This window comes from Pelophylax lessonae, assembly GCF_965119305.1.
Source record: "Pelophylax lessonae genome assembly, chromosome: 10".
In the NCBI taxonomy this organism is placed as follows: Eukaryota; Metazoa; Chordata; class Amphibia; order Anura; family Ranidae; genus Pelophylax; species Pelophylax lessonae.
In genome coordinates, this window is record NC_138777.1 from 231986939 (window position 1) to 232009790 (window position 22852).

General features: G+C 44.7%; 1 protein-coding gene and 1 long non-coding RNA gene across 2 annotated transcripts in view; one reads left to right on the forward strand and one right to left on the reverse strand.

The window, feature by feature from the left end:
- Positions 1-1328: 1328 nt before the first annotated feature.
- On the forward strand, positions 1329-14726 carry PSMD7 (proteasome 26S subunit, non-ATPase 7). The gene is made up of 7 exons (XM_082269692.1): positions 1329-1480; positions 3894-3985; positions 5489-5581; positions 7362-7459; positions 7539-7619; positions 10144-10235; positions 14183-14726. The coding sequence occupies exons 1-7, from the start codon at positions 1407-1409 to the stop codon at positions 14613-14615; spliced, it is 963 nt and encodes a 320-aa protein (XP_082125818.1). The 5' UTR covers positions 1329-1406; the 3' UTR covers positions 14616-14726.
- Positions 2346-22852, reverse strand: part of LOC309564968 — a 49198-nt gene continuing 28691 nt past the window's right edge. Inside the window, exon 2 of the long non-coding RNA XR_014225771.1 lies at positions 2346-2411. This is a non-coding gene — a long non-coding RNA (uncharacterized lncRNA). The remainder of the gene's footprint in view (positions 2412-22852) is intronic.

Consider the following 22852-nt stretch of genomic DNA (forward strand, 5'->3'; position numbering starts at 1 on the left):
CAAAAGTGTCAAAAATGTCAGTCAAGGGTCCGATCTGTCCGCCGCAAAGTGGCAGTCTCGCAAAAAAAATCGCAGATCGCCGCCATTACTCATTAAAAAAAAAACACCAAAAATGACAGAAATCTTTCCCTTAGTTAGTAAACGCAATAACTTTTGCGCAAACCAATCAAAATATGCTTATTGTGATTTTTTTTACCAAACATGGGTAGCAGAAAACAAATTGGCCAAAAATTTAAAAAGATTTTGATTTTTACATTTTTTTGGGGGGAATTTCATATAAAAAATGTGAAAAATATTGTTATTTTTTCAAAATGTATGCACTTTTTTTGTTTAAAGCGCAAAAAGTAAAAATCGCACAGGTGATCAAATACCATCAAATGAAAGCTCTGTTTGTGGGAAAAAAAGGGCGTAGATTTCGTTTGGGTTCGGCATCGCACGACCGCGCAGTTGTCAGTTAAAGTCGCACAGTGCTGAATCGCAAAAAGTGGCCTGGACGTAAGACAGCAAAATCCTCCGGTGGCAAAGTGGTTAAACCCACAAGTGATTTTTTTACCACTACTATATTGGCCTTAGGAATGTACACATGCTATAGTTGCCAACATTTGAAAAAAATTTCCAGGGACACTTTGCAGCACAGCTATCAAATACTTACCACACCCACTTCCCTGAAGCTCTGCCCACTCCGTATAATTAATCTCCACCTACTTATCATCAGATTACAGGGTCTACTCAATATAGAGAGAATTACAGCAAATTAAAAAGGTAATTTCAAACTTAAGGCCAAAGTAGCAGAGTTGGAATAATTCTCCCATTCAGCTACACTACTTCTGCGTAACACTAACGGGCGCTTCCAGGGACAATGTCAATTTCCGGGGACATGCTCCTATTTGCCGGGACGGGACAGTTGGCAAGTATGACATGCAGAAATTTAGAAACTGGATGAAAAGTTTAGCCCTGTAAAACACTTTCTGATGGATAAGTAGTGCATTTTATATACAACTATATAGATCAGACCAAATGAGGGACAAATGAGGAGGAAAGAGGGACAGAGGGACTTTGTTCCAAATCAGGGACAGTTGGGAGCTTTGGATTATATGGTTTTGGTAAATCTAAAGGGGAGTTGTAAAATAAAATTGTATAATGTTTGGCCACCCTTACTGATGTATAGATATCTTGTTCCTCTTTTGCTATTTTATATTATAATGATTTCCTATTTGTTCTCTACCATATTGCACAGTGGCTGGTTATAACCCTGTGCCTCCACCAACATGGCGCCCGGCGCCAGGACATCCCTTCCACTTCCGGGTGTGCACGGTGCATTGTGGGACGGCCGTCACCGGAAGTGCCGTGAAGCGAGGAGCAGTGCGGTTTCCGGCCGGTGTGTTCGAGTCATTGTAGCCGGAAAGATGCCGGAGCTGGCGGTAGAAAGGGTGGTGGTTCACCCGCTGGTGTTGCTGAGTGTAGTGGATCATTTCAATAGGTGAGTGTGGGAGGGGAGAGTCACAGGCCTGGGAAGAGCCCTGTAGGCCTCACAGTGACTGGGCGATTTTCCCCAGTGTCGGGGCTCGCAGGGTGTGAGGGCCCTCAGGGGCCAATGACAGGCCTGTGCGGAGTCCTGAGATGTTAGAGGAAGGCTCTATGAGCGATTATTAGATTTGTTTTCTATGTGTGCTCCCCCTAGGGTCTCATTCATACACAGTGCAGCCTTAGGCCCAGTTCACACCGCACTCAGGCGTCATGGCAACCGCGCCGGGGTGCATTACTGTGCGTTATTGTTACTACTTTGCATTTTAATTTGTGTGCTGTGACCTCACTTCCTTCATGGAATCATTGGTTTGTACAGCGCGATCATGTGCGGAAACATGGCGGCGTTACGTGGCGCTGTCACAGCGATGTGTATCGCAACTATGTATGCATTGCTTAGCGGCACACGAGCACCAATGATGGGGCACTATTCCTTCCCCTGATACCAATGATGGGGCACTATTCCCCCCACTGACACCAATGATGGGGCACTATTCCCCCCACTGACACCAATGATGGGGCACTATTCCCCCCACTGACACCAATGATGGGACACTATTCCTCCCACTGACACCAATGATGGGGCACTATTCCTCCCACTGACACCAATGATGGGGCACTATTCCTCCCACTGACACCAATGATGGGGCACTATTCCTCCCACTGACACCAATGATGGGGCACTATTCCTCCCACTGACACCAATGATGGGGCACTATTTCTCCCACTGACACCAATGATGGGGCACTATTCCTCCCACTGACACCAATGATGGGGCACTATTCCTCCCACTGACACCAATGATGGGGCACTATTCCCCCCACTGACACCAATGTTGGGGCACTATTTCTCCCACTGACACCAATGATGGGACACTATTCCTCCCACTGACACCAATGATGGGGCACTATTTCTCCCACTGACACCAATGATGGGACACTATTCCTTCCCCTGATACCAATGATGGGGCACTATTCCCCCCACTGACACCAATGATGGGACACTATTCCTCCCACTGATACCAATGATGGGGCACTATTCCTCCCACTGACACCAATGATGGGGCACTATACCTCCCACTGACACCAATGATGGGGCACTATTCCTCCCACTGACACCAATGATGGGGCACTATACCTCCCACTGACACCAATGATGGGGCACTATTCCTCCCACTGACACCAATGATGGGACACTATTCCTCCCACTGACACCAATGATGGGACACTATTCCTCCCACTGACACCAATGATGGGGCACTATTCCTCCCACTGACACCAATGATGGGGCACTATTCCTCCCACTGACACCAATGATGGGACACTATTCCTCCCACTGACACCAATGATGGGGCACTATTCCTCCCACTGACACCAATGATGGGGCACTATTCCTCCCACTGACACCAATGATGGGGCACTATTCCTCCCACTGACACCAATGATGGGGCACTATTCCTCCCACTGACACCAATGATGGGGCACTATTCCTCCCACTGACACCAATGATGGGGCACTATACCTCCCACTGATACCAATGATGGGGCACTATACCTCCCACTGATACCAATGATGGGGCACTATACCTCCCACTGATACCAATGATGGGGCACTATTCCTCCCGCTGACAGGTGTTCTATCGGGTTGAGGTCAGGACTCTGTGCAGGCCAGTCACGTTCCTTCACCCCAAACCCGCTCATCCATGTCTTTATGGACCTTGCTTTGTGCACTGGTCCAAATCATTTGGTGGAGGGAGGATTATGGTGTGGGGTAATCAGGAGTTGGGCTTGGCCCCTTAGTTCCAGTAAAGGGAACTCTTAAGGCATCAGCATACCATCAATGTGCAATTTTATCAAATCGATTGAATCTGCACCCAAGTGAATGGGTATAACTTCTCTTCCAATCAATTTAGACTTCGTTTTATTGAATCCGATGTCAGCCAGGGTGATAAATTATCAATGGTGTTACGATTGCTCTGAGATACTTTGTTCGTGAATACAATCGTATTTCGATTGATCAGTTTGTGGTTTTATAGTGGAAAGAGAGATGTGATTGATTCCTATGATGGTATCCTCCAATTAGCAATCGATTTTCACCTTCTCGTGCATGTAATGTCAGTTGACTGCAGGTTGATTATTCCTATCGGGAGAAATTGATTGCTTGTGGAAATGTGTGGCCACCATTACTGCATCCGGTTCATTCTGATTGTGGCCCCATTGCAGGAGAAATCAGTGCTGCTCTATTTCCATTATACTGATCTGGGCATTGTGCTGCGCTGTGGTGCTCTGCAGCCCGTGGTTCCGTGTTACCCCATTTTTACACTGAGGCATTGCACAGATTTCAGGACCTGTTTGTGTTTCTCCTCCACAGGATCGGGAAGGTTGGAAATCAGAAGAGAGTGGTCGGTGTTCTCCTCGGATCCTGGCACAAGAAAGTTTTAGATGTTTCAAACAGCTTTGCAGGTAAGAAGTCACTTCTGTTTTAGTAAAGCCCTTTTCACACGGGCGGTGCGCCCGACGGAGTCCATTCTGCTCAGCGGGGGATCGATCTGCCAATCCCCGCTGAGCAGGCGTATGACAGCTCCGCCTCCACTCTGTGTGCAGAGACGGAGCTGTCAGATCCCCGCTGCTCTCTATGGGGAGATTGGATGAGAACGGACCGCCTGTCCATTCTCATCTGATCCCATCCAATCCGATCCTCCAGAAGGATGGAAAATAGGGTTTCCATCCGTCTGGATTTCACGGACATGGAAATGTCTCCGCTGACACCCGCTGCCCCATAGGGGTGCATGGAGCATCCGATCAGGTCTGCATGAAAAACTGACAGGCGGATCGGATCGCCCGTGTGAAAGGGGCCTAAAGCAGCCTCATGCAGAATTGTCTGACTTTCAACTTCCCGATCTGCAAGGTTTTACCCCCCTCCCTCTCCATGATCAACCTATTTAATGGTATTTAGCACTGCGTTACTTTGGTACTTGCCCGGTCATGCAACACTGTGCCCAAACAAAATTTATATAATTTTTTTTCACACAAAGCTTTATTTTGGTGGTATTTTATCACCTCTGGGGTTTTTATTTCAGTTTTTTTTGCAGTATAAACAAAAAGACTGAAAATTTTTGAAAAAAAAAAAACCCAATATTTTTTACTTTCTGTTAAAGCTGCATGATTAATCGTTAAAAAAAAAAATCTCGATTTAACCTCTCTTATGATCTTAAAGTGATTTGATTGTAAATGATCTCCTTGTAAAACAATCCATTCAGTTTAAATTGGAAATGGAAGGCAAAACATTTGTGTATAGATATTAAAAAAACATTAATACTTTTTTTTTATAAGTGATCACACTCTCTCTGTTCTCAGCTGCATAAGAGCTGAGGGGAGGAGCAGCAAAGGTACTGAGCTTCCCAGTGAATGGCTGTGCAGGGGAGGCATGTCAGGACAAGTCTGATCATTGGAGGAAAGCAGGCAGAGTTACCAGCACAGCTAGAGAACTGACCATTTCTTTTCACATTTATTTCCTTTTTTTTTTTTTTTTACAAAAGGTAGACTATGTCTTTAAGGACCTACATTACAATGTTATTAGAACATAGGCTAAAAAGACCATTGTATTGTTGTACTGCTTTATTGCTGTTCAAATTATGCAATACTCTGCAGTGTATGTCACACACCCCCAGAGCCTGTGTAGGAGTAGCCCAATTTTGTATTATGGAAACCAGAGCATCCATATACAACCCACAAGAATAAAATACAAAACTCTTTGCAATATTTTTATTGGTGCATTTTGAACCCATGAGCTCAGCACTGACAATTGCACAAACGTGCCTTCCTCCTGTGCCAGGGCTATTTCTTTCACATTTAATTCACCCCTCTCCAGCTAATGCCAATCCTTGTTATGTTGTGCCGTTTTTGGAATTTTGCTTTAATATTTCTTCTAGTTTGTGTTGTCTGATTACAAAATCCTTCCCACAGTTCCATTTGATGAAGATGATAAAGATGATTCCGTATGGTTTCTTGACCACGACTACCTGGAGAATATGTACGGCATGTTTAAGAAAGTCAACGGTGAGTTTCACTTCAGTGGTCTGTTTCCTGCAATTTGTTTAACTTCTTCAATACTGAGCACATTTACCCCTTTCCTGCCCAGGCCGATTTTCAGCTTTCAGCGCTGTCGCACTTTGAATGACAATTGCGCGATCATGCAACACTGTACCCATATGAATTTTTTTCATTTTTTTCACACAAATAGAGCTTTCTTTTGGTGTTATTTAATAACTGCTGTTTTTTTTTTTTTTTTTAATGAAAAAAGGCCAGAAATTTGGAAAAAAAAAGTTTTTCTTAATTTGTCACAAAATTTTGTAAATAAGTAATTTTTTCTCCTTCACTGATGGGCACTAAAAGGGGGCACTGACTGGGGTCACTGATGGGCACTGACTGGCATCACTGTCAGGTACTGCTGAAGGGCACTAAAAGGGGTCACTGATGGGCACTGACTGGCATCACTGTCACGCACTGCTGAGGGGCACTAAAAGGGGGCTCTGACTGGTGTCACTGATGGGCACTGACTGGCATCACTGTCACGCACTGCTGAGGGGCACTAAAAGGGGGCTCTGACTGGGGTCACTGATGGGCACTGACTGGCATCACTGTCAGGCACTTCTGAGGGGCACTAAAAGGGGGCTCTGACTGGGGTCACTGATGGGCACTGACTGGCATCACTGTCAGGCACTTCTGAGGGGCACTAAAAGGGGGCTCTGACTGGGGTCACTGATGGGCACTGACTGGCATCACTGTCGGGCACTGCTGAGGGGCACTAAAAGGGGTCACTGATGGGCACTGACTGGCGTTACTGATGGGCACTGACTGGCATCACTGTCACGCACTGCTGAGGGGCACTAAAAGGGGGCTCTGACTGGTGTCACTGATGGGCACTGACTGGCGTCACTGATGATCAGTGCTCTGATTACCTGTACAGGTCTCCCCTGTGAGGAGATGCCACTGATCAGCTCTCCTCGTCTCGCACTTGAGGTGAGGAGAGATGAAAAATGGCACTTCCGTGTTTACATGTGACCTGCTATGATTGGACACAACCGATCACATGGGTAAAGAGCTGCATCATCGGCTCTTTACCGAGATCGGGGTCGCACTGTGTCCTAGGAATAGGACGCAATAGTCAAACTGCACCCCTTCCCCCCCCCCCCTGCGGGCACCGTGATACTAGGCCAACGTCGTATGATGTCAGTTCAGAACAAGAGGAGATCCCCCCGTCGTAATTTTATTATACGGCGGGCGGGAGGTAGTTAAACTGAAATTACAATCACTGGCTCACTAGAATCCAGGACATTCAGCAAATGGGGGAGCTCATCATGGCCATGAAAGAGCAGGGAGAGAAAAACTGGAAGATTTGGACTCCTTACTAGGTGATTCCCTGTGACATTAGTTCACCTTTATATTTTTTTTTTTTCTGGAAAGGTGAACTAACCCTTTAGAGCCGGTTCACACTACCACGACTCATAAAGTCGGCTCGACTTTGGGCGACTTTGAAGTCTCCCGTGCAGCACAACTTCATCGCTGCTTGCAAACGACTTCACATAATGGAAGTCAATGCAAGTCGCTCCGACTTCGCCCAAAAGTAGTGCAGGAACCTTTTTCTAATTCGGAGCGACTTGAGTCGCTCCGATTAGAACGGTTCCATTGCACAGCATGGAGCGCTACTTGTCAGGCGACCAAGTGGGAGTAGTGTGAACCGGCTCTTACTGTTTATATCTACTTGGAGTTTAGCTTTAGCAGTGAGCACTCCTCATACTGGACTTATACCCGGTATCATTTTGTTTTTCCTTTGTAGCTCGGGAGAGGATAGTTGGTTGGTATCACACCGGACCCAAACTGCACAAAAATGATATTGCAATCAATGAGCTGATGAAGAGATACTGTCCAAATTCCGTAAGTATTTCCACCGCAGTGCGCCCTTCTACACACAACCAGAACTTGCCGTTCACATGACATTCTGTGTCTCTTCCAGGTACTTGTCATCATTGATGTGAAGCCTAAAGATCTGGGTCTTCCCACCGAGGCGTACATCTCTGTGGAGGAAGTTCATGATGTAAGTTTACATGATGATTTTTTTATTTTAAAATCTGAAGTTTAGTTTGTTTTGTATTTCATGGTCTCTCCTTCACCTTCAAAATGCTATTTACAACTTTCTGTTTTTATTAAATAATTTCAGACCCAATGATGACATTACTGGATATCTGTGCTTCTCTATGCAATGTTGTCAGTTTACCTACTGCTGTGAGAGTGCAAGGCTTTGCCTGATAGGATCATGTGACTAGTTTTTGTCCTTTAAGATGGCCACATCTTATGATTGTATGATCTGTGTGCAATCTCCTATTAGGTTGTATTAACACAGAGTGTAGTGACCACAAGTCACTACAAGGACACACAGGGAACAATTGTTTTTTGTGTGTCCCTTTCACACTACAATGCAGTGCTGAGCTGCTCAGCAGGGTGCTGTGAAAAAATGCAGACCTGCTGCAGTTTTATCACAGCGCACTGTACAGAATCGCATTGGCACTGTACTGTAGCATGAACAAAGTGTACTTTTGTACACTTCAAATAAAGTTTGGGGGGGGGAGCCATGTGTGATGTGCTGAATTGTGCACCACACATCCCCCTACTGCAGTTAAGAATGGACAGCTGCTGGAGAGGTTAAGTGCTCCAACAGCTGTGCGTTCCTTGGATTTGCTAACATTGCTTTACCAGGTCCTGCGTAACAAAAAAAATGTATCTAATCACATAAACCTTCACTTTACATAGTTTATTGGAAAACCCAAAGGACATTCCTGCGGGAACAGGGTACTGATTTTAAATTAGCTGATATCTAACACAAACTTTATCTAGGTTTTACATTTGGAACTCTGGATGCACTGATACCAGTTTTTTAGGACAGAGTACGAGTATCGATTGTTTTTCTTAAGTACTCACTGATGCCGATTACCGATACCTATCTTACCCTTGGTATTGGAAGAAAATGGAAGAGGCTATAGTGAAGTTTAATGGAGTACCAACATCCCTGTAAAAATGTGGAAAGTTTAGAAGATTCTAAGATGTGGGACTTTTAGGGTACTCACTAAAATTGAATAAACCATAAGCTTATATCCTTAGAAAAAAGGAAAAAAACACTCAGTGCCGGTTCACAATCTTGCGGCTGCGGAGATGGCATGTAATATCGGAGCGCACTGCTCCTTCATTACATGCGATCGGCTGTGCGGTGCGAATTCAGCCATACACTTTGTATGGCTAAATTTGCACTGCACCCGCACAAAAGTCACACATGACCCTTTTTTTTCAGCCGCATCAGGATCGGATCGCACAGTGGTTCACACTTGTGCGATCCGATCCTGTGCGAACTGTAAAGATCACACTGCGATATGCGATCAAACTGGGGGTGTCGGTAACATTTCATTGACACCTCCATCGTATCGCATATGGCAGTGTGAACTGCCAAGGGTGCGTTTGCGATGCGGGAACAGGCTGCGAATTCGCAGTCTTCCCGCATCGCATAAGTGTGACCCCGCACTCATGTGAGTATAAAATGGTTAGTTTTATTAATACATATAAACATAGGACTGATTTTGGTTAAAAACTTATCCTTATCTTACCCTTGGATGCATTTATTTTTAATGGTTAACACCTGTGCGATTTGTCATGCGATTTGACAGTTCAAAATTGCATGACAAGTCGCACCCTATTTGCGGTTTTCGTTGCGACTTGCATTGACTTCTGTTAAATGAAGCCGCAAATAAATCCGAGGTCCAGATCGCACTGATCTGCAGCTTTGAAATCTTGCTACTTCAGCACGATTTCAAATCAGCAGATCAGTGCGATCTGGACCTCCAATTTTATTGCAGCTTGCCACTTCATTTAACAAGTTAATGCAAGTTGCAATTAAATCACAAAAAAGTATCGGTTTTAGTATATGAGCATTTGCGGTACAAGTACTCGTGTGAATGCTTAGTATCCGCATCGGTGCAACACTATTTGGAACATATATATAATATAAAACGTGTGTATATATGTGTGTATTACCTATAGTATGTACGTACATACACATAATTTTTATATATATAATATATACACACACAAAAAAATTGGAGATGCAATCAGTCTTTGTTGAATTTCCTTTTACTTCTTATCTTCATGCATATTAAAGGCTTACAAATACAAGCGACTGCATAGTTTCGGATATACACATGTCCACATGCAGCTGGACGAAAATGTCCGAAACTGTGCAGTGGCTTGAAAGCCTTTAGTATGCATGAAGATATGAAGTGAAGGAAATTCAACAAAGATTAAGATTGCATCCCCAGTTTTTTGATTTATGTCTGGTGAAAAAAAAACGAAGGAGTACCACATCAGATGTAATCCTTTAAAAAGGGACCTTATTTGCACGGCAGAGATGTCCCACCCTGATATGTATGTGTGTGCATGTATATGTATATATAGATAGATAGAAATTCTTCATATATCGCAAAAGGATGACAGATGGCGTTTTCCTAACATCTTTATGAAACCGTGCAGTAATGAGTAGAGTGGATGAGGTCTAATATTGTATTTTGCCTTTTTAGGATGGAACTCCAACCTCTAAGACATTTGAACATGTCACCAGTGAGATTGGTGCTGAGGAGGCTGAAGAAGTTGGAGTGGAGCATTTATTACGGTAATTTCCCACTCCTACACTTTTGCTTTAAGCCCCGTACACCCGATCAGAAAATCAGGCAAATATCGCTTTCGAATCGATCATTCAATAATCTGATCGTTCGTACAGAGCTTTCGAGAGTTCATTCTAAATTTATCTGATGGGACAAACAAATATTTTTTTTCTCGTAGGATGCCAGATTGTACGATTTTAGTTTAATTACTACATTTGTCGTTCAAAAATTCAATCCAAAATACACTACAACACAGTACATCACATCCCAATTTTTATTTTGTCAGAGAATTTTCGTCACTTTAGTAAACTCTTCATTTTCGATAAGGGACCAGCATGCAAAAAAAAAAGACGAGCATTGGTCAGATAATCTCATCGTGTGTACCAGGCATTACTTAGGGGGTTGTCTGTCAATATCGATGTTATGAAAGCAGCTAATTTACACCACTTTAAAGTGTTACTAAACCCAGGAGTCTCCAGTCACTATATCTGCTCTCCCACAGTAAACAGAACATGGAAATGCATTTGTTTTAGTAAATATAAACTGCAAATACCTTTTCTCATCAGTGGTATATAGCAGTCTTGTGACTTCTATCAGTGTCCAGCCAAGCACTGGTTTAAAGCTTGTAAAAATAGTTTTCTGACTGACCTATGAGACTTGCGATCCCATGGTATGTATGTGGGCTGCTATGAAATGTAGTCCTGTGTCTGCCACTGTGAGTGCTGTCCTCTCTGCTGCCGACTGCAGAGACAAGGGGGGTTCCACAGCTGCAGGAGAGGTGCAAGGGCCACATGAAATTGCCTGGGGGGCCACATTCTTCCCGCAGGCCTTGTGTTTGACACCTGTGCTCTAGACACTGACAGATAAGAGCAGAAAATCCCGGGAGTCGGACATCAGAACAAGACCTGCTGTATGTAGACAAGTGGCAGTCTCAGCCTGGGCCCCCACCTCATTTTACTCTGCCCCACTGCTGCTTATTAATACCCATGAGTAAGCTCCAGTGGGCGGAGTGAAACACACTGGAGGGGCGTGGCCTGGTTTGGGTCCAGGCTGAGACTACATACCGCAGGCCTTGTTCTGATATGTGGCTCCCAGGATCCTCTGCTCTTATCTGACCTATGAGGCTGCAGGACCCCTGACCCTCAGTCTGGACAATGCTGATTGGCCCTGTGCTGATCACATGCATCCTCCCCAGGAAAAAAAAAAAACCCTGGCAATACTCAACAAACTGAGCATGAGCAGCATGACTTTAAAGACTCTGTGTTATCAGGAAATTATTAGGGGTCAGTGAAAGGAGGAGAGGATCAGAGAAGACAGGATCAAACAGCCTTTTTACATAATGCAGAGGATTAACCCCTTAGGTTCTACAGTGAGTATAACCAGCATGCCTTACTACATATACACACTAATTTTACTGTTGTGGGTTTAGAAACACTTAAATGCAGCTCCCTTTTCCTAAAGACTTTTGTTAGGTATACCAGATAAAAGAATACTGGTGGCCACACTATACTAGAATATTCTTTAGACAAAAACGTATTTATGACTTCTAGAGCCAAAGCGGAACTAAATATCTGAGCACCACAAACTGAAAATGCTATTTAACCACCTATAGTCCAGGCTGATTCTGACATTTCTCTCCCACATGTAAAAATCTTACGTTTTTTTTTTTTTGGAAAATTTGCTTACTTACTCCCAAACATATAGATTTCAGCAGAGGCCCTGGAGAATATAATGGTGGTTGTTGCAAATTTTTATGTCATACAGCATTTGGGCAATGGTTTATCAAATGCAAATGTTCCGGATTAAATACACTTTAATTTTAGTGAACACAATAAAATACCCGATTTTTTTTTTTTTTTTTTGGTAAAATCTAAAAGCTGTTACACCGAGTAAATAGATTCCAAACGCGCTTTAAAATTGTGTACACCCCAATTAACTACAGTACCTGAAAAACGCAATTGCAACACTTTAACCACTTCCAGCCCAGGTCCGTCATCTATGATGCTTTGAGTAGAGATATCTGAAAGATGGGTGCAGCCGCAGGCATAATTCAGATATCTTTCCTTTCTGCCGGCGATTCCCTGCACTGTAAAAACAATCATGGCGGCTGTTCAGCCACTCGGCGAGCCGGAGAAGGAATTTGCCTTTATCGACCCCGAATCTCTCCATAAAGAGGACCTGTCATGCCCTATTCCTATTACAAGGGATGTTTAAATTCCTTGTAATAGGAATAAAATTGATCAAAAAAGGGAAAGGGTAAAAATAAACAATCAATAAATAGATTCTTTTTTTTTTTTTTGGTGCCATGAGCCGGATACGAAAATAAATTTTTTTATTTCAATAATTTTTATTAGAAAGTTTTCACAATAAAATACAACAATACAAGTAAAAAAAGAGAGGAGGAGGGGGGGAAACAATTGAAAGGGAACGGAAAGAGCCCAAATACAAGGAATAGCGTTATAAACTGACAGTTTCAAAAAGTCCATAGTAATAGAGACCGTCCGCCACGTAAAAACATCATAATGCAATGTGGGGATAAGGGTAAACATGATGAAAGCAATCACAGAATACACCCCCCCCCCCCACCCTGAGCAATCCCGCCCTCAAAACAATAATAGGGGAAGAGGGGGAAAGACAAAAAAGAAAAGATAAGGAGAAAGAGAGGAAGAAAGAGAAGAGGGATGGGAGACACATAAATAAATACATTTTAAAGCATCCCCATTCCCGCGTGCTCGCACGCAGAAGTGAACGCATACATGTGTCGCAACCACATATGTAAACGGTGTTCAAACCACACGTGCGAGGTATCGCCGCCGACGTTAGAGTGAGAGCAATGATTCTAGCCCACAACTTCCTCTGTAACTAAACTGGTAGCCTGTAAAAAATGTTAAAGCGTCGCCTATGGAGATTTTTAAGTACCGAAGTTTGGCGCCATTCCATGAGTGTGCGCAATTCTAAAGCGTGACATGTTGGGTATCTACTTACTCGGCGTAACATAACTTTTCACAATATACAAAAAAATTGGGCTAACCTTTCTGTGTGTTTTATGAATTAAAAAAAATTGAAAATACAGTAAACCCCCCTCCATTGCGGGGGTTACGTTCCGGACCCAGCCAGCCAGTGAAAATCCACGAAATAGAAAAACCCTATTAAAATACACTGTAGGCATGTTTTTTTTTTCCTGTCACTGAACTTTTAAAAGCATTTTATGGTCTTCGTACACACTTTTCAAACAATAGAAACTAATTTAAACACATAAAAGATACTGAGAGACATAGCAAGAGCTACGGAAAACACAAAAATATTTCATTTTCAATGATTTATATAGTAAAATAACGTTACAAAACAAAACGCAATATACCGGAACCGCAAAAACTGAACCGCGATGGAGCGGGGGTTTACTGTATACAAAAATATTGGGCTAACTTTACTGTGTGTTTTTATTTTTGTTCAATAAGTTTTTATTAGAAACACGCAATAGAAAACAGATTGTATTCACAAATCTGCCACAAAGAAGCAAGAAAACAGTTAACCAAGGTTCAAGCAACCATTGCTAGTCAACATAATAAACCCTTAGTATGGTGACTCAAAAGTCATATATCAGTCAAAAAAGAAAAATAGTCACCACAGGAATGTGGACAGATCCGTGGTTTTGTTTTATGAATTAAAAAAAAAAATGTAAAAATGTATTGAAAAATTGCTGTGCAAATACCATGTGACATAAAAGGTTGCAACGACCGCCATTCTATTTTCTAGGGTCTCTGCTAAAACAAAAACATATATAATGTTTTGGGATTCTGGGTAATTTTTTCTAGCAAAATAAAAAATGAATTTTACATGTAGGAGAGGAATGGCAGAATAGGTGCGGTATGGAAGTGGTTAAAAGGACTGGTAAGATGCAGTATCTTAGTTCCTGGGATACATTTTAGGTCTGTATCTGTTTTTCATCTTGCAGGGACATCAAAGACACTACAGTGGGGACCTTGTCGCAGCGTATCACCAATCAGGTACATGGGCTGAAAGGACTCAACTCCAAACTGTTGGACATCAGGAGTTACCTTGAGAAAGTGTCCACAGGCAAACTGCCCATCAACCACCAGATCATCTACCAACTGCAGGACGTCTTCAACCTTCTCCCCGACGTCAACCTGCAGGAGTTCGTCAAGGCCTTCTACCTAAAGACTAATGATCAGATGCTGGTGGTTTACCTGGCCTCCCTCATCCGCTCGGTAGTCGCCCTTCACAATCTCATCAACAATAAGATCGCCAACAGAGACGCCGAGAAGAAGGAGGGGCAGGAGAAAGAAGAGAGCAAGAAAGAAAGGAAAGACGAAAAGGAGAAAGAAAAAGCCGACGCAAAGAAAGAGGAAAAGAAGGAGAAGAAATGATGACGTCTCGTTTCTAGTTTTTATTTGTATGTTTTTTTCTGGTGGCTGGATCATGTAATAATAAAAAAAAAAAAAAAAAAGATATTATTGCTGACCCGGCATTCCTATTTATACTATAGAAGAGTCCACATTAAAACCAGCCTCTCTTCTGCAAGCCTTGCATGTCCGGGTCAGGTATGTAGTTCCATTCTCTGGCCATCCTCCCTCACAGCGCCCACCTGGAAGCGGTTTAGATAGTCTGAGCCAGTGATGGCGAACCTTGGCACCCCAGATGTTTTAGAACTACATTTCCCATCATGCTCATGCGCTCTGCAGTGTAGTTGAGCATCATGGGAAATGTAGTTCCAAAACATCTGGGGTGCCAAGGTGTTCCCTATCATTGGTCTGAGCCTTCAATAACGTTTTTTTGCAAAAGCTGAACTTAAAAGGGTAACTCCACTTTTGTGGGAAAATTAAAAGGCCAAACAAAAAAAATAAGAATCAAGCATATACAACTGCTATACAAGTCATATTGTAATTGAATGTTAATAAAAATAACCTTTCCTTTTCAATCTGCAGCCACTTTCGTTTTCTGTAAAATGCAATATGGCCACCTGGAGGCGCTCTGTACACAGATGATATACTGACCACACCCCCAGAAACATCATTTCATGCTTAGGATTGGCTCACTGATTTTCCTAGAAGTCTGCACTAAGATACGAGTCTGATTTTGGGCATCCCCTGCAACAAAAATGCAATTTTTTGGGATGATACTCCCAAAGGGAAATAGCGTCTAAGGCTCTGTTTCCACTAGTGTGACTTGTCATGTGACTTTGGACACAAAGTTGCATGACAAGTGAAAGCCCACTGATTTCAATCGCACCCGTTCCAGTCTATGCGACTTAAAGTTGCAGCGGCTTTGAAAAGCTGTCTGCACTATGAGTGTGAAGTCAGATCAAAGTCGCACTAGTAAAAATGTAGCCTAAGGCTCCATTCACACTACCGCAGCACGACTTCGGGGGCGACCTGTGAAGTCGCGTGCAGCGGGACCTGTGAAGTCGCGTGCAGCGCAACTTCGGCGTGACTTGCACGGACTTCACATAATGGAAGTCAATGCAAGTCGCCTCCAGGTCGCCCCGAAGTAGTACAGGACCCTTTTTCTAAGTCGGAGCGACTTGTGTCACTCCTATTAGAACGGCTCCTGTACTACACTATGGGAGCGTGAGGACCGCGACTTGTCAGACTGACAAGTCGTGGTCCAAGTCGCGGTAAAGTGAATGGGGTGTAAAGGGATGCAGACCCTGCCTCTTTCTTCATTAGAACCCTGCAGGTGCAGCAGCTGATTGATAACATCCTTCACATTCACTGGGCACATGGACACACAGCTATTTCTCTAGAATAACAAAAGGTAGGAATCTGCAACAAACTTTGTTAGAATCCCTGCAATGTACAGAGATCACCCAGAGGGGAGGAGTTTATTTCTTAACAAAAGTGGAGTTACTCTTTAAGGCAAAATACACAGAATAAATACATAAAGGAGAGCAGTTTTACCCACCAAAAGGATTTGCACTCCTGTTCACTCATTCTTCAGATTTATACAGACCAACCACTTTCTCTGCTGTCAATATGAAATACACTGTTGATACCACTCCTGCCCCAAGCCTGTTGATTGGTCAGTAAGGGAGCAGCAGCAGACTGATGAGGTCGCCCCACTGCTCACTGCTCCTCTCACCTCTTCTGTTGCCATCGTGCTTCAAGGCAGGAAATAGATGTTCATAATGTTACATTTAGATACGCTAGTAGCATTTAAAGAAATCCATTCAATAAATACAGAGCTGTAATACATCGTTTTATCTGCCTGGGGTTCAGCTTTAAAGGCAATTGCAGTTCTAAGTTATCCACAACACCATTGGGTATTTTGGGGGAGCATTTAAAATGTATCAAGTTTAGGGAGCTTGTACTTGTAACAATGTGTCATTAAAAGATTTTTGTATCATCATGGATGGTTTAAGTTGATTTAGTTGGAGGGTTTGAATTGGGCTTTTCCATAAAAATGGAAAATACATTTTTTTGTTTGCATCTGTACAGTGCCGAATGAAACCCGCAATCTGCTGTTATGTACACTCACCGGCCACTTTTTATTTAGGTACACCTGTTCATTTGCTTGGTAACACAAATTGCTAATCAGCCAATCACATGGCAGCAACTCAATGCATTTAGGTATCTAGACGTGGTGAAGATGACTTGCTAAAGTTCAAACTGAGCATCAAAGGGGATTTAATGCCTCGTTTCCACTGAGCGGTTCGTTACGGTAAAGTTCAGTACGGTTTGGAACGGTACACCTTGATCAGGCTTGTGTTTCCACCACCAATGGTACTCTTACATCAGGAGTGTCAAACTCAATTTAATCGCGGGCCGCATCAGCAATGTGATTGCCCTCAAAAGGGTCAGTTGTATCTGTAAGACTAAATGTCCAGAGCATCCCCTACCCTTACATAAGACATCAAGAGCCTCTCCACCATCAGAAGTTGAGTCCCCCCACCCTCCCTTCATCACAGTGCACCTCCCTTACCTTGTGCTCCTGCTGAGAAGAAGCTGGAGGCATTGCTGGAAAGCAGAAAGTATAGGTTCTGGAGGAAGACCAGAGGAGGGCTGGAGCTCTCCTGCAGCCGCAGGAGAGGTGCGAGGGCCACATGAAATGGCCTGGTGGGCCGGATTCGGCCCACGGGCCTTGTGTTTGACACATGTGTCTTACATGATAGGTGTGGTGTAGCTGGAAAGTAGTGATCGACGTCACTTGATAGGCGTGGTGTATGCCGGGAAAAAGAGAATTCTCGCGTGAAAAAGAAAGCTACACAGCGAACAACAATGGAGGAAGCAATGCAGATTTTGTTCTTGCTTCTTGGCATGTGGCTGTTTGTCACAAGAAGGAGACAATGAGGGCAGCACAGTGGCTAAGTGGTTAGCTCTTCTGCCTTGCAGAAATTGAGTCATGGGTTCAAATCCTAACCATGACACTATCTGCATGGAGTTTGCATGTTCTCCCTGTGCCTGCGTGGGTTTCCTCTGGGTACTCCGTTTTCCTCCCACACTCCAAAGACATGCTGGTAGGTGAATTGGCTCTAGTAGGTGAGTTAGAAGAAAAAAAAAGGAGACTGTTTGTTTGAGCAAAGGCTGTAGGTTGCAAGGAAAAATACAGGAAAATGTTAATAAGCAGGGACGAGACGGACATCCAAGAAAGAAAAGAGACAAAAACGACGGCACAGGAGGGAAAGCTTACTATATGTCCTGTTAAGCAACCCTACAGTCTCAGCCCATGGAATTGACGATTCTCTGTCAACCAATCAACGTTCCGCAGAGTGTAGCTCCACCCTGTTGGTACGGTATGATTGTACTTGGTACCCCAACGAAAGGGTCCCAAAAAAGTGGTACGGTTCGGAATTAGGGTACCAGTCACAACTTTGGACAATGGAAACGGCAAAAATGGCGTATCGAACCGAACCGCTCAGTGGAAACGAGGCATTCGTGACTTTGAACATGGCAGATCGACCGGTCTGAGTATTTCTGGGATTTTCACACACAACCATCTCTCGGGTTTACAGCGAATGGTGGGAAAAAGAGAAAATATCCAGTGAGCAGCAGTTGTGTGGAGGAAAAAGCCTTGTTGATGTCAGAGGAGAATGGGCAGACTGGTTCCAGATGATAGAAAGACAACAGTAACTCAAATAACCACTCATTACATCTAAGGTATGCGCAGAATACCGTCTCTGAACACACAACACATCCAACCTTGAAGCAGATGGGCTACAGCAGCAGAAGAAGACCACACCGGGTGCAACTCCTGTCAGCTATGAACAGGAAACTGAGGCTACAATTTGCACAGCCTCACTACAATTGTACAATAGAAGATTGGAAAAACGTTGCCTGGTCAGATGAATCTGGATTTCAGCTGTGACATTGAGATGGTAGGGTCAGAATTTGGCGCATGGATCCATCCTTCCTCGTATCACCGGTTCAGGCTGCTGGTGGTGTGAGGGGGGGGTAGGGTGGTAATGGTTCAGGCTGGTGGTGTAATGGTGGTGGGGGGGGGGGTGGTTCAGGCTGCTGGTAATGCGAGGGGGGGGTAGGGTGGTAATGGTTCAGGCTGGTGGTGTAATGGTGTGTGGGGGGGTTCAGGCTGCTGGTGGTGTGAGGGGGGGGGGGGGTAGGGTGGTAATGGTTCAGGCTGGTGGTGTAATGGTGGTGGGGGGGGGTGGTTCAGGCTGCTGGTAATGCGAGGGGGGGGGGTAGGGTGGTAATGGTTCAGGCTGGTGGTGTAATGGTGTGTGTGGGGGGGGGGGGGTTCAGGCTGCTGGTGGTGGTTAGTGGGGGACAGTTCAGGCTGCTGGTGGTGGTGTAATGGTGTGTGTGGGGGGCGGGGTGGTGTAATGGGGGGTAACATGTCAGGCTGGTGGTGGTGTAATGATGTGGGGGATATATTCTTGCCACACTTTGGGCCCCTTAGTACCATGTCCACCCCTTTATGACTACAGTATACCCATCTTCTGACGGCTCCTTCCAGCAGGATAATGCACCATGTCACAAAGCTCCAATCAAGGTCACTGTACTCCAATGGCCTCCACATCTCATCCAATAGAGCACCTTTGGGATGTGGTGGAATGGGAGATTGGCATAATGGATGTGCAGCTGACAAATCTGCAGCAACTGCGTGACGTTATCATGTCACACCAATCTTTTCAGTTTAGTGTGATGGAGCGTTGTGCGCATGCTCCGAAACGCGTTGCGTCATCACGTCCGCGCGGTCCATCCGTGAGGCTTGTGGTTCACTGCTGCCTCATTTCCATTCTGTCCCTTCCATTGGTTTTTTCATCTCTCGGCTGCGGGCCAGCCAGAAGACGGAGGCGCTGTACACCAGGAAGTGCTCGGGAGACGCGCAACGGCGCTCATGTGACTACATGTGACTCTATGCTTTCTTTGCACAATAAAATCATCTTGCTACACTCAGCGGCGCCTATTTTTATTTTTTTTTTCTATTACCAGCGGGATCTCGCTTCACCTGTGTAGAGCTGCCCTGGGTGTCAGCATAGTGTCATTGTGCATCGCAGAATCCAGTCTATGCCCTGATTGCCTTCTCCCATCAAGACTCCTGAATAGGGGACCCACCTCCCAGCACAAGCGCCCAACAAACTCTCTTTTTTCCCAGTTTAATTTTGTTTTTCGCAGATGATCTTGAGTCTTTTTTTCAACCAGACTAACTATGTCACTATGTAGCCTAATTAATGAACAGTTCTAAATTGAAAATGTAATTTTCCATTGCAATAAATAATTTCTTTCCATTTCAAATTGTCATTTGCAAGCCTGACTGTTCCAATCAGATCTACTTCTGCCAGCATTTCTTTTTGAGGCTGTACAGCTTGTGGTTTTTTGCTGTTCACTTTCTGACCACTGGGGGTCAGCCACGAATCATACTACGAATTACTGCTGACTATAAAACAGCGGTCTCCAAACTGCAGATTGGGGGCCGTACGCGGCCCTTTGTTTGCCTTCATCCAGTCCTTGGGGCATTTTTCCTCCCAATGACACCACTGAAACCAAAGATGGAGCCTCATTCCTACTACTGACATCAACAACCTGGCACAATTTGTTGCGTCACAACAATGACGAGGCACTATTCATTAAAGCGGAGTTCCACCCTAAAAATGAAGTTTACACCATCCGTTAGCTTAAAAACACCTGAAAAAGAATTGGATAATTACATTTTTTTTTTCTTTGTTTCACTTACCTTGTTTTTAATGAAAATATACTTACCTGCCTTCCTCGTCCTCTGTGGACACGGCGCACAACATCACTTCCTCCTTGCATTGACTCCTGGGAGATGAGCGTCATCAATCCAATGAGTCAATGCGCCTGCACCGGAGTCACTCGTCACATCCGGTGTTCCGTGAGAAAAACCTACCCATGAGAAATGCCTACCTTCGTCACTTCCGGTGCACCTACGTCATGCACGGAGGGTATGATATGATCACGGCAGTGTGTGTAACGCGGCGGTTACATTAAAACAGCTGTGCTGCAATATGAGTCATCTCCACTCCTGTCCATGTCACTTCCCTGATCTTGGCTAGTAAATATAAAAGCGGCGGCGGGTGTATGAAAAGATAAATCACGGAGCCGAGAGCCACTTTTATATTTACTAGCCAAGATCAGGGTAGTCACAGGGACAGGAGTGGAGATGACTCATATTGCAGCACAGCTGTTTTAATGTAACCGCCGCATTACAGACACTGCCGTGATCATTTCATTCCCTCCGTGCATGCGCACTAGTCAGCTCCTCAGCTGTTCCATTACGTATCCGGGGCTGTGAGCATGCGCACTGCTGCGCTGCTCAGCTGTTCCTGACAGGAAGTGATGAGGGTAGGCATTTCTCACAGGGTAGGTAATTCTCACGGAACACCGGTGCAGGCATGTCATTCACTGCTAAACAGCTTCTGGGCATGCCCAGAAGCTGTTCAGGGATGACTCACCTGCCCCGGAAATGACGAGCAGGGCATTCTGGGACTCAGACGTCACCAAAGAGGACACGAAGAGGATGCTCTGGCTTCAGCTGCCCACACTTGAGATGGCAGCGCTGGACAAGACATTTTCAAGGTAAGCATTTCTTCTAAAAGGTAAATGAAACGGGACAGTTCAGAGGCTATCCATTGCTTAAATGCACTAGCCCTGACTGTCCCGGGGGTATTTTTAGCTTAAATTTTTTTTTTGCCCTGAACTCCGCTTTAAGCTGACACCAATGATTGGGATCTAAGCCGCCCACTGACACCCACAATGGGACACTATTCCTCCCACTGACACTAATGATGGGGCACTAATAAAAGTAATAATAACAGCGCTTGCCCTCACAATCTTATAAAAAATACAACAATAACAATCATTCAATAAAGTGTTCAAGTGTGCAAAAGAATTCATAACATCAATAAAGTGCTTAAAGTGGAGTTCCACCCAAAAGTGGAACTTCCGCTCGTTTGCTTCCTCCCCCCTGAAATGTGCCAAATGTTTTTGACAGGTACCCTTCCCCACTTCCGGTAGACGGCACCGTTGTTCCATGAAAAAACCATACCCGTGAGAAAACCATACCCTCGTCACTTCCGATGCACCTACGGAGGGTATGGATTTCTCACGCTAGTTACACTTGCCGCGGTTACATTAAAACAGCTCCTCTGCAACATGGCTCATCTCCGCTCCTTCCCCTCTCACTTCCCTGCTCTCAGGTAATAAATATAAAGGCGGATCGCCGTCATTTACATCTCATACACCCGCCGCCGCCGCTTTTATATTTATTAGGCGAGATCAGGCAAGTCACAGGGATAGGAGAGGAGATTATTGATGTTGCAGCCGAACTGTTTTAATGTAACCGCCGCAAGTATAACATTACACACAGCGCCGTGATAATTTCCTACCCTCCGAGCATGCGCACTTGTCAAATTCTTTGCTGTTCAATTACGTATCCGGAGCTCTGAGCATGCGCACTGCTGCGCTGCTCAGCTGTTTGAGACAGGAAGTGACGAGGGTATGGAATTCTAACGTTACACCGTCCCTTGGAAGTTTGGCCCCCCTCCTCCTTCCCCCGCCTTCGAGCCAAACCGAATGCGCAGCTTGCTTCGCGCATGCACAGTAGGGACCCGCCTGTGAAGCCGCAAGGCTTCACTGCCTGGTTCCCTGATCAGCAATGGTGGCGGCAGCACCCAACAGCCGATGGAAACATCGGCTGCAGTGCCGGCATCGCTGGACTCCAGGACAGGTAAGTGTCCGAATATTAAAAGTCATCAGCTACAGTATGTGTACAGTGTGTGTAGCTGCTGACCTTTAATTTTGGGGGGGGGGGGGGGTACTCCGCTTTAGGTGTTCCAAAAAAGTCTCATAAAGTTGCTGATCAAAGTGCTCCAAAGTATCCACAAAATGTGCTAAAGTGATTCAAATAAAAAAAAGCGCTGAGGTTCTTCAAGACAGATCATGCCGTGCGGGGTGCCTCACTCCCCTCCTGTGTGTCCCCACTCACCAGAAATATTGGACCCTCAGCTATTCCAGTCTGGAGGTCAGTAAGGCTTAAAGCTGGTAAGATGGAAGCAAAATGACGCCCTGGAAGGTGGGGCGCAACGCATTTAAGTATTTCCGGTTATGCTGAACCATTGACGTCACTTCCTGTCCTCACGCTAGACGGCGTTCCCGGAAGAGCTGTAATTGCATGTTCTTCTTGTAAGTAA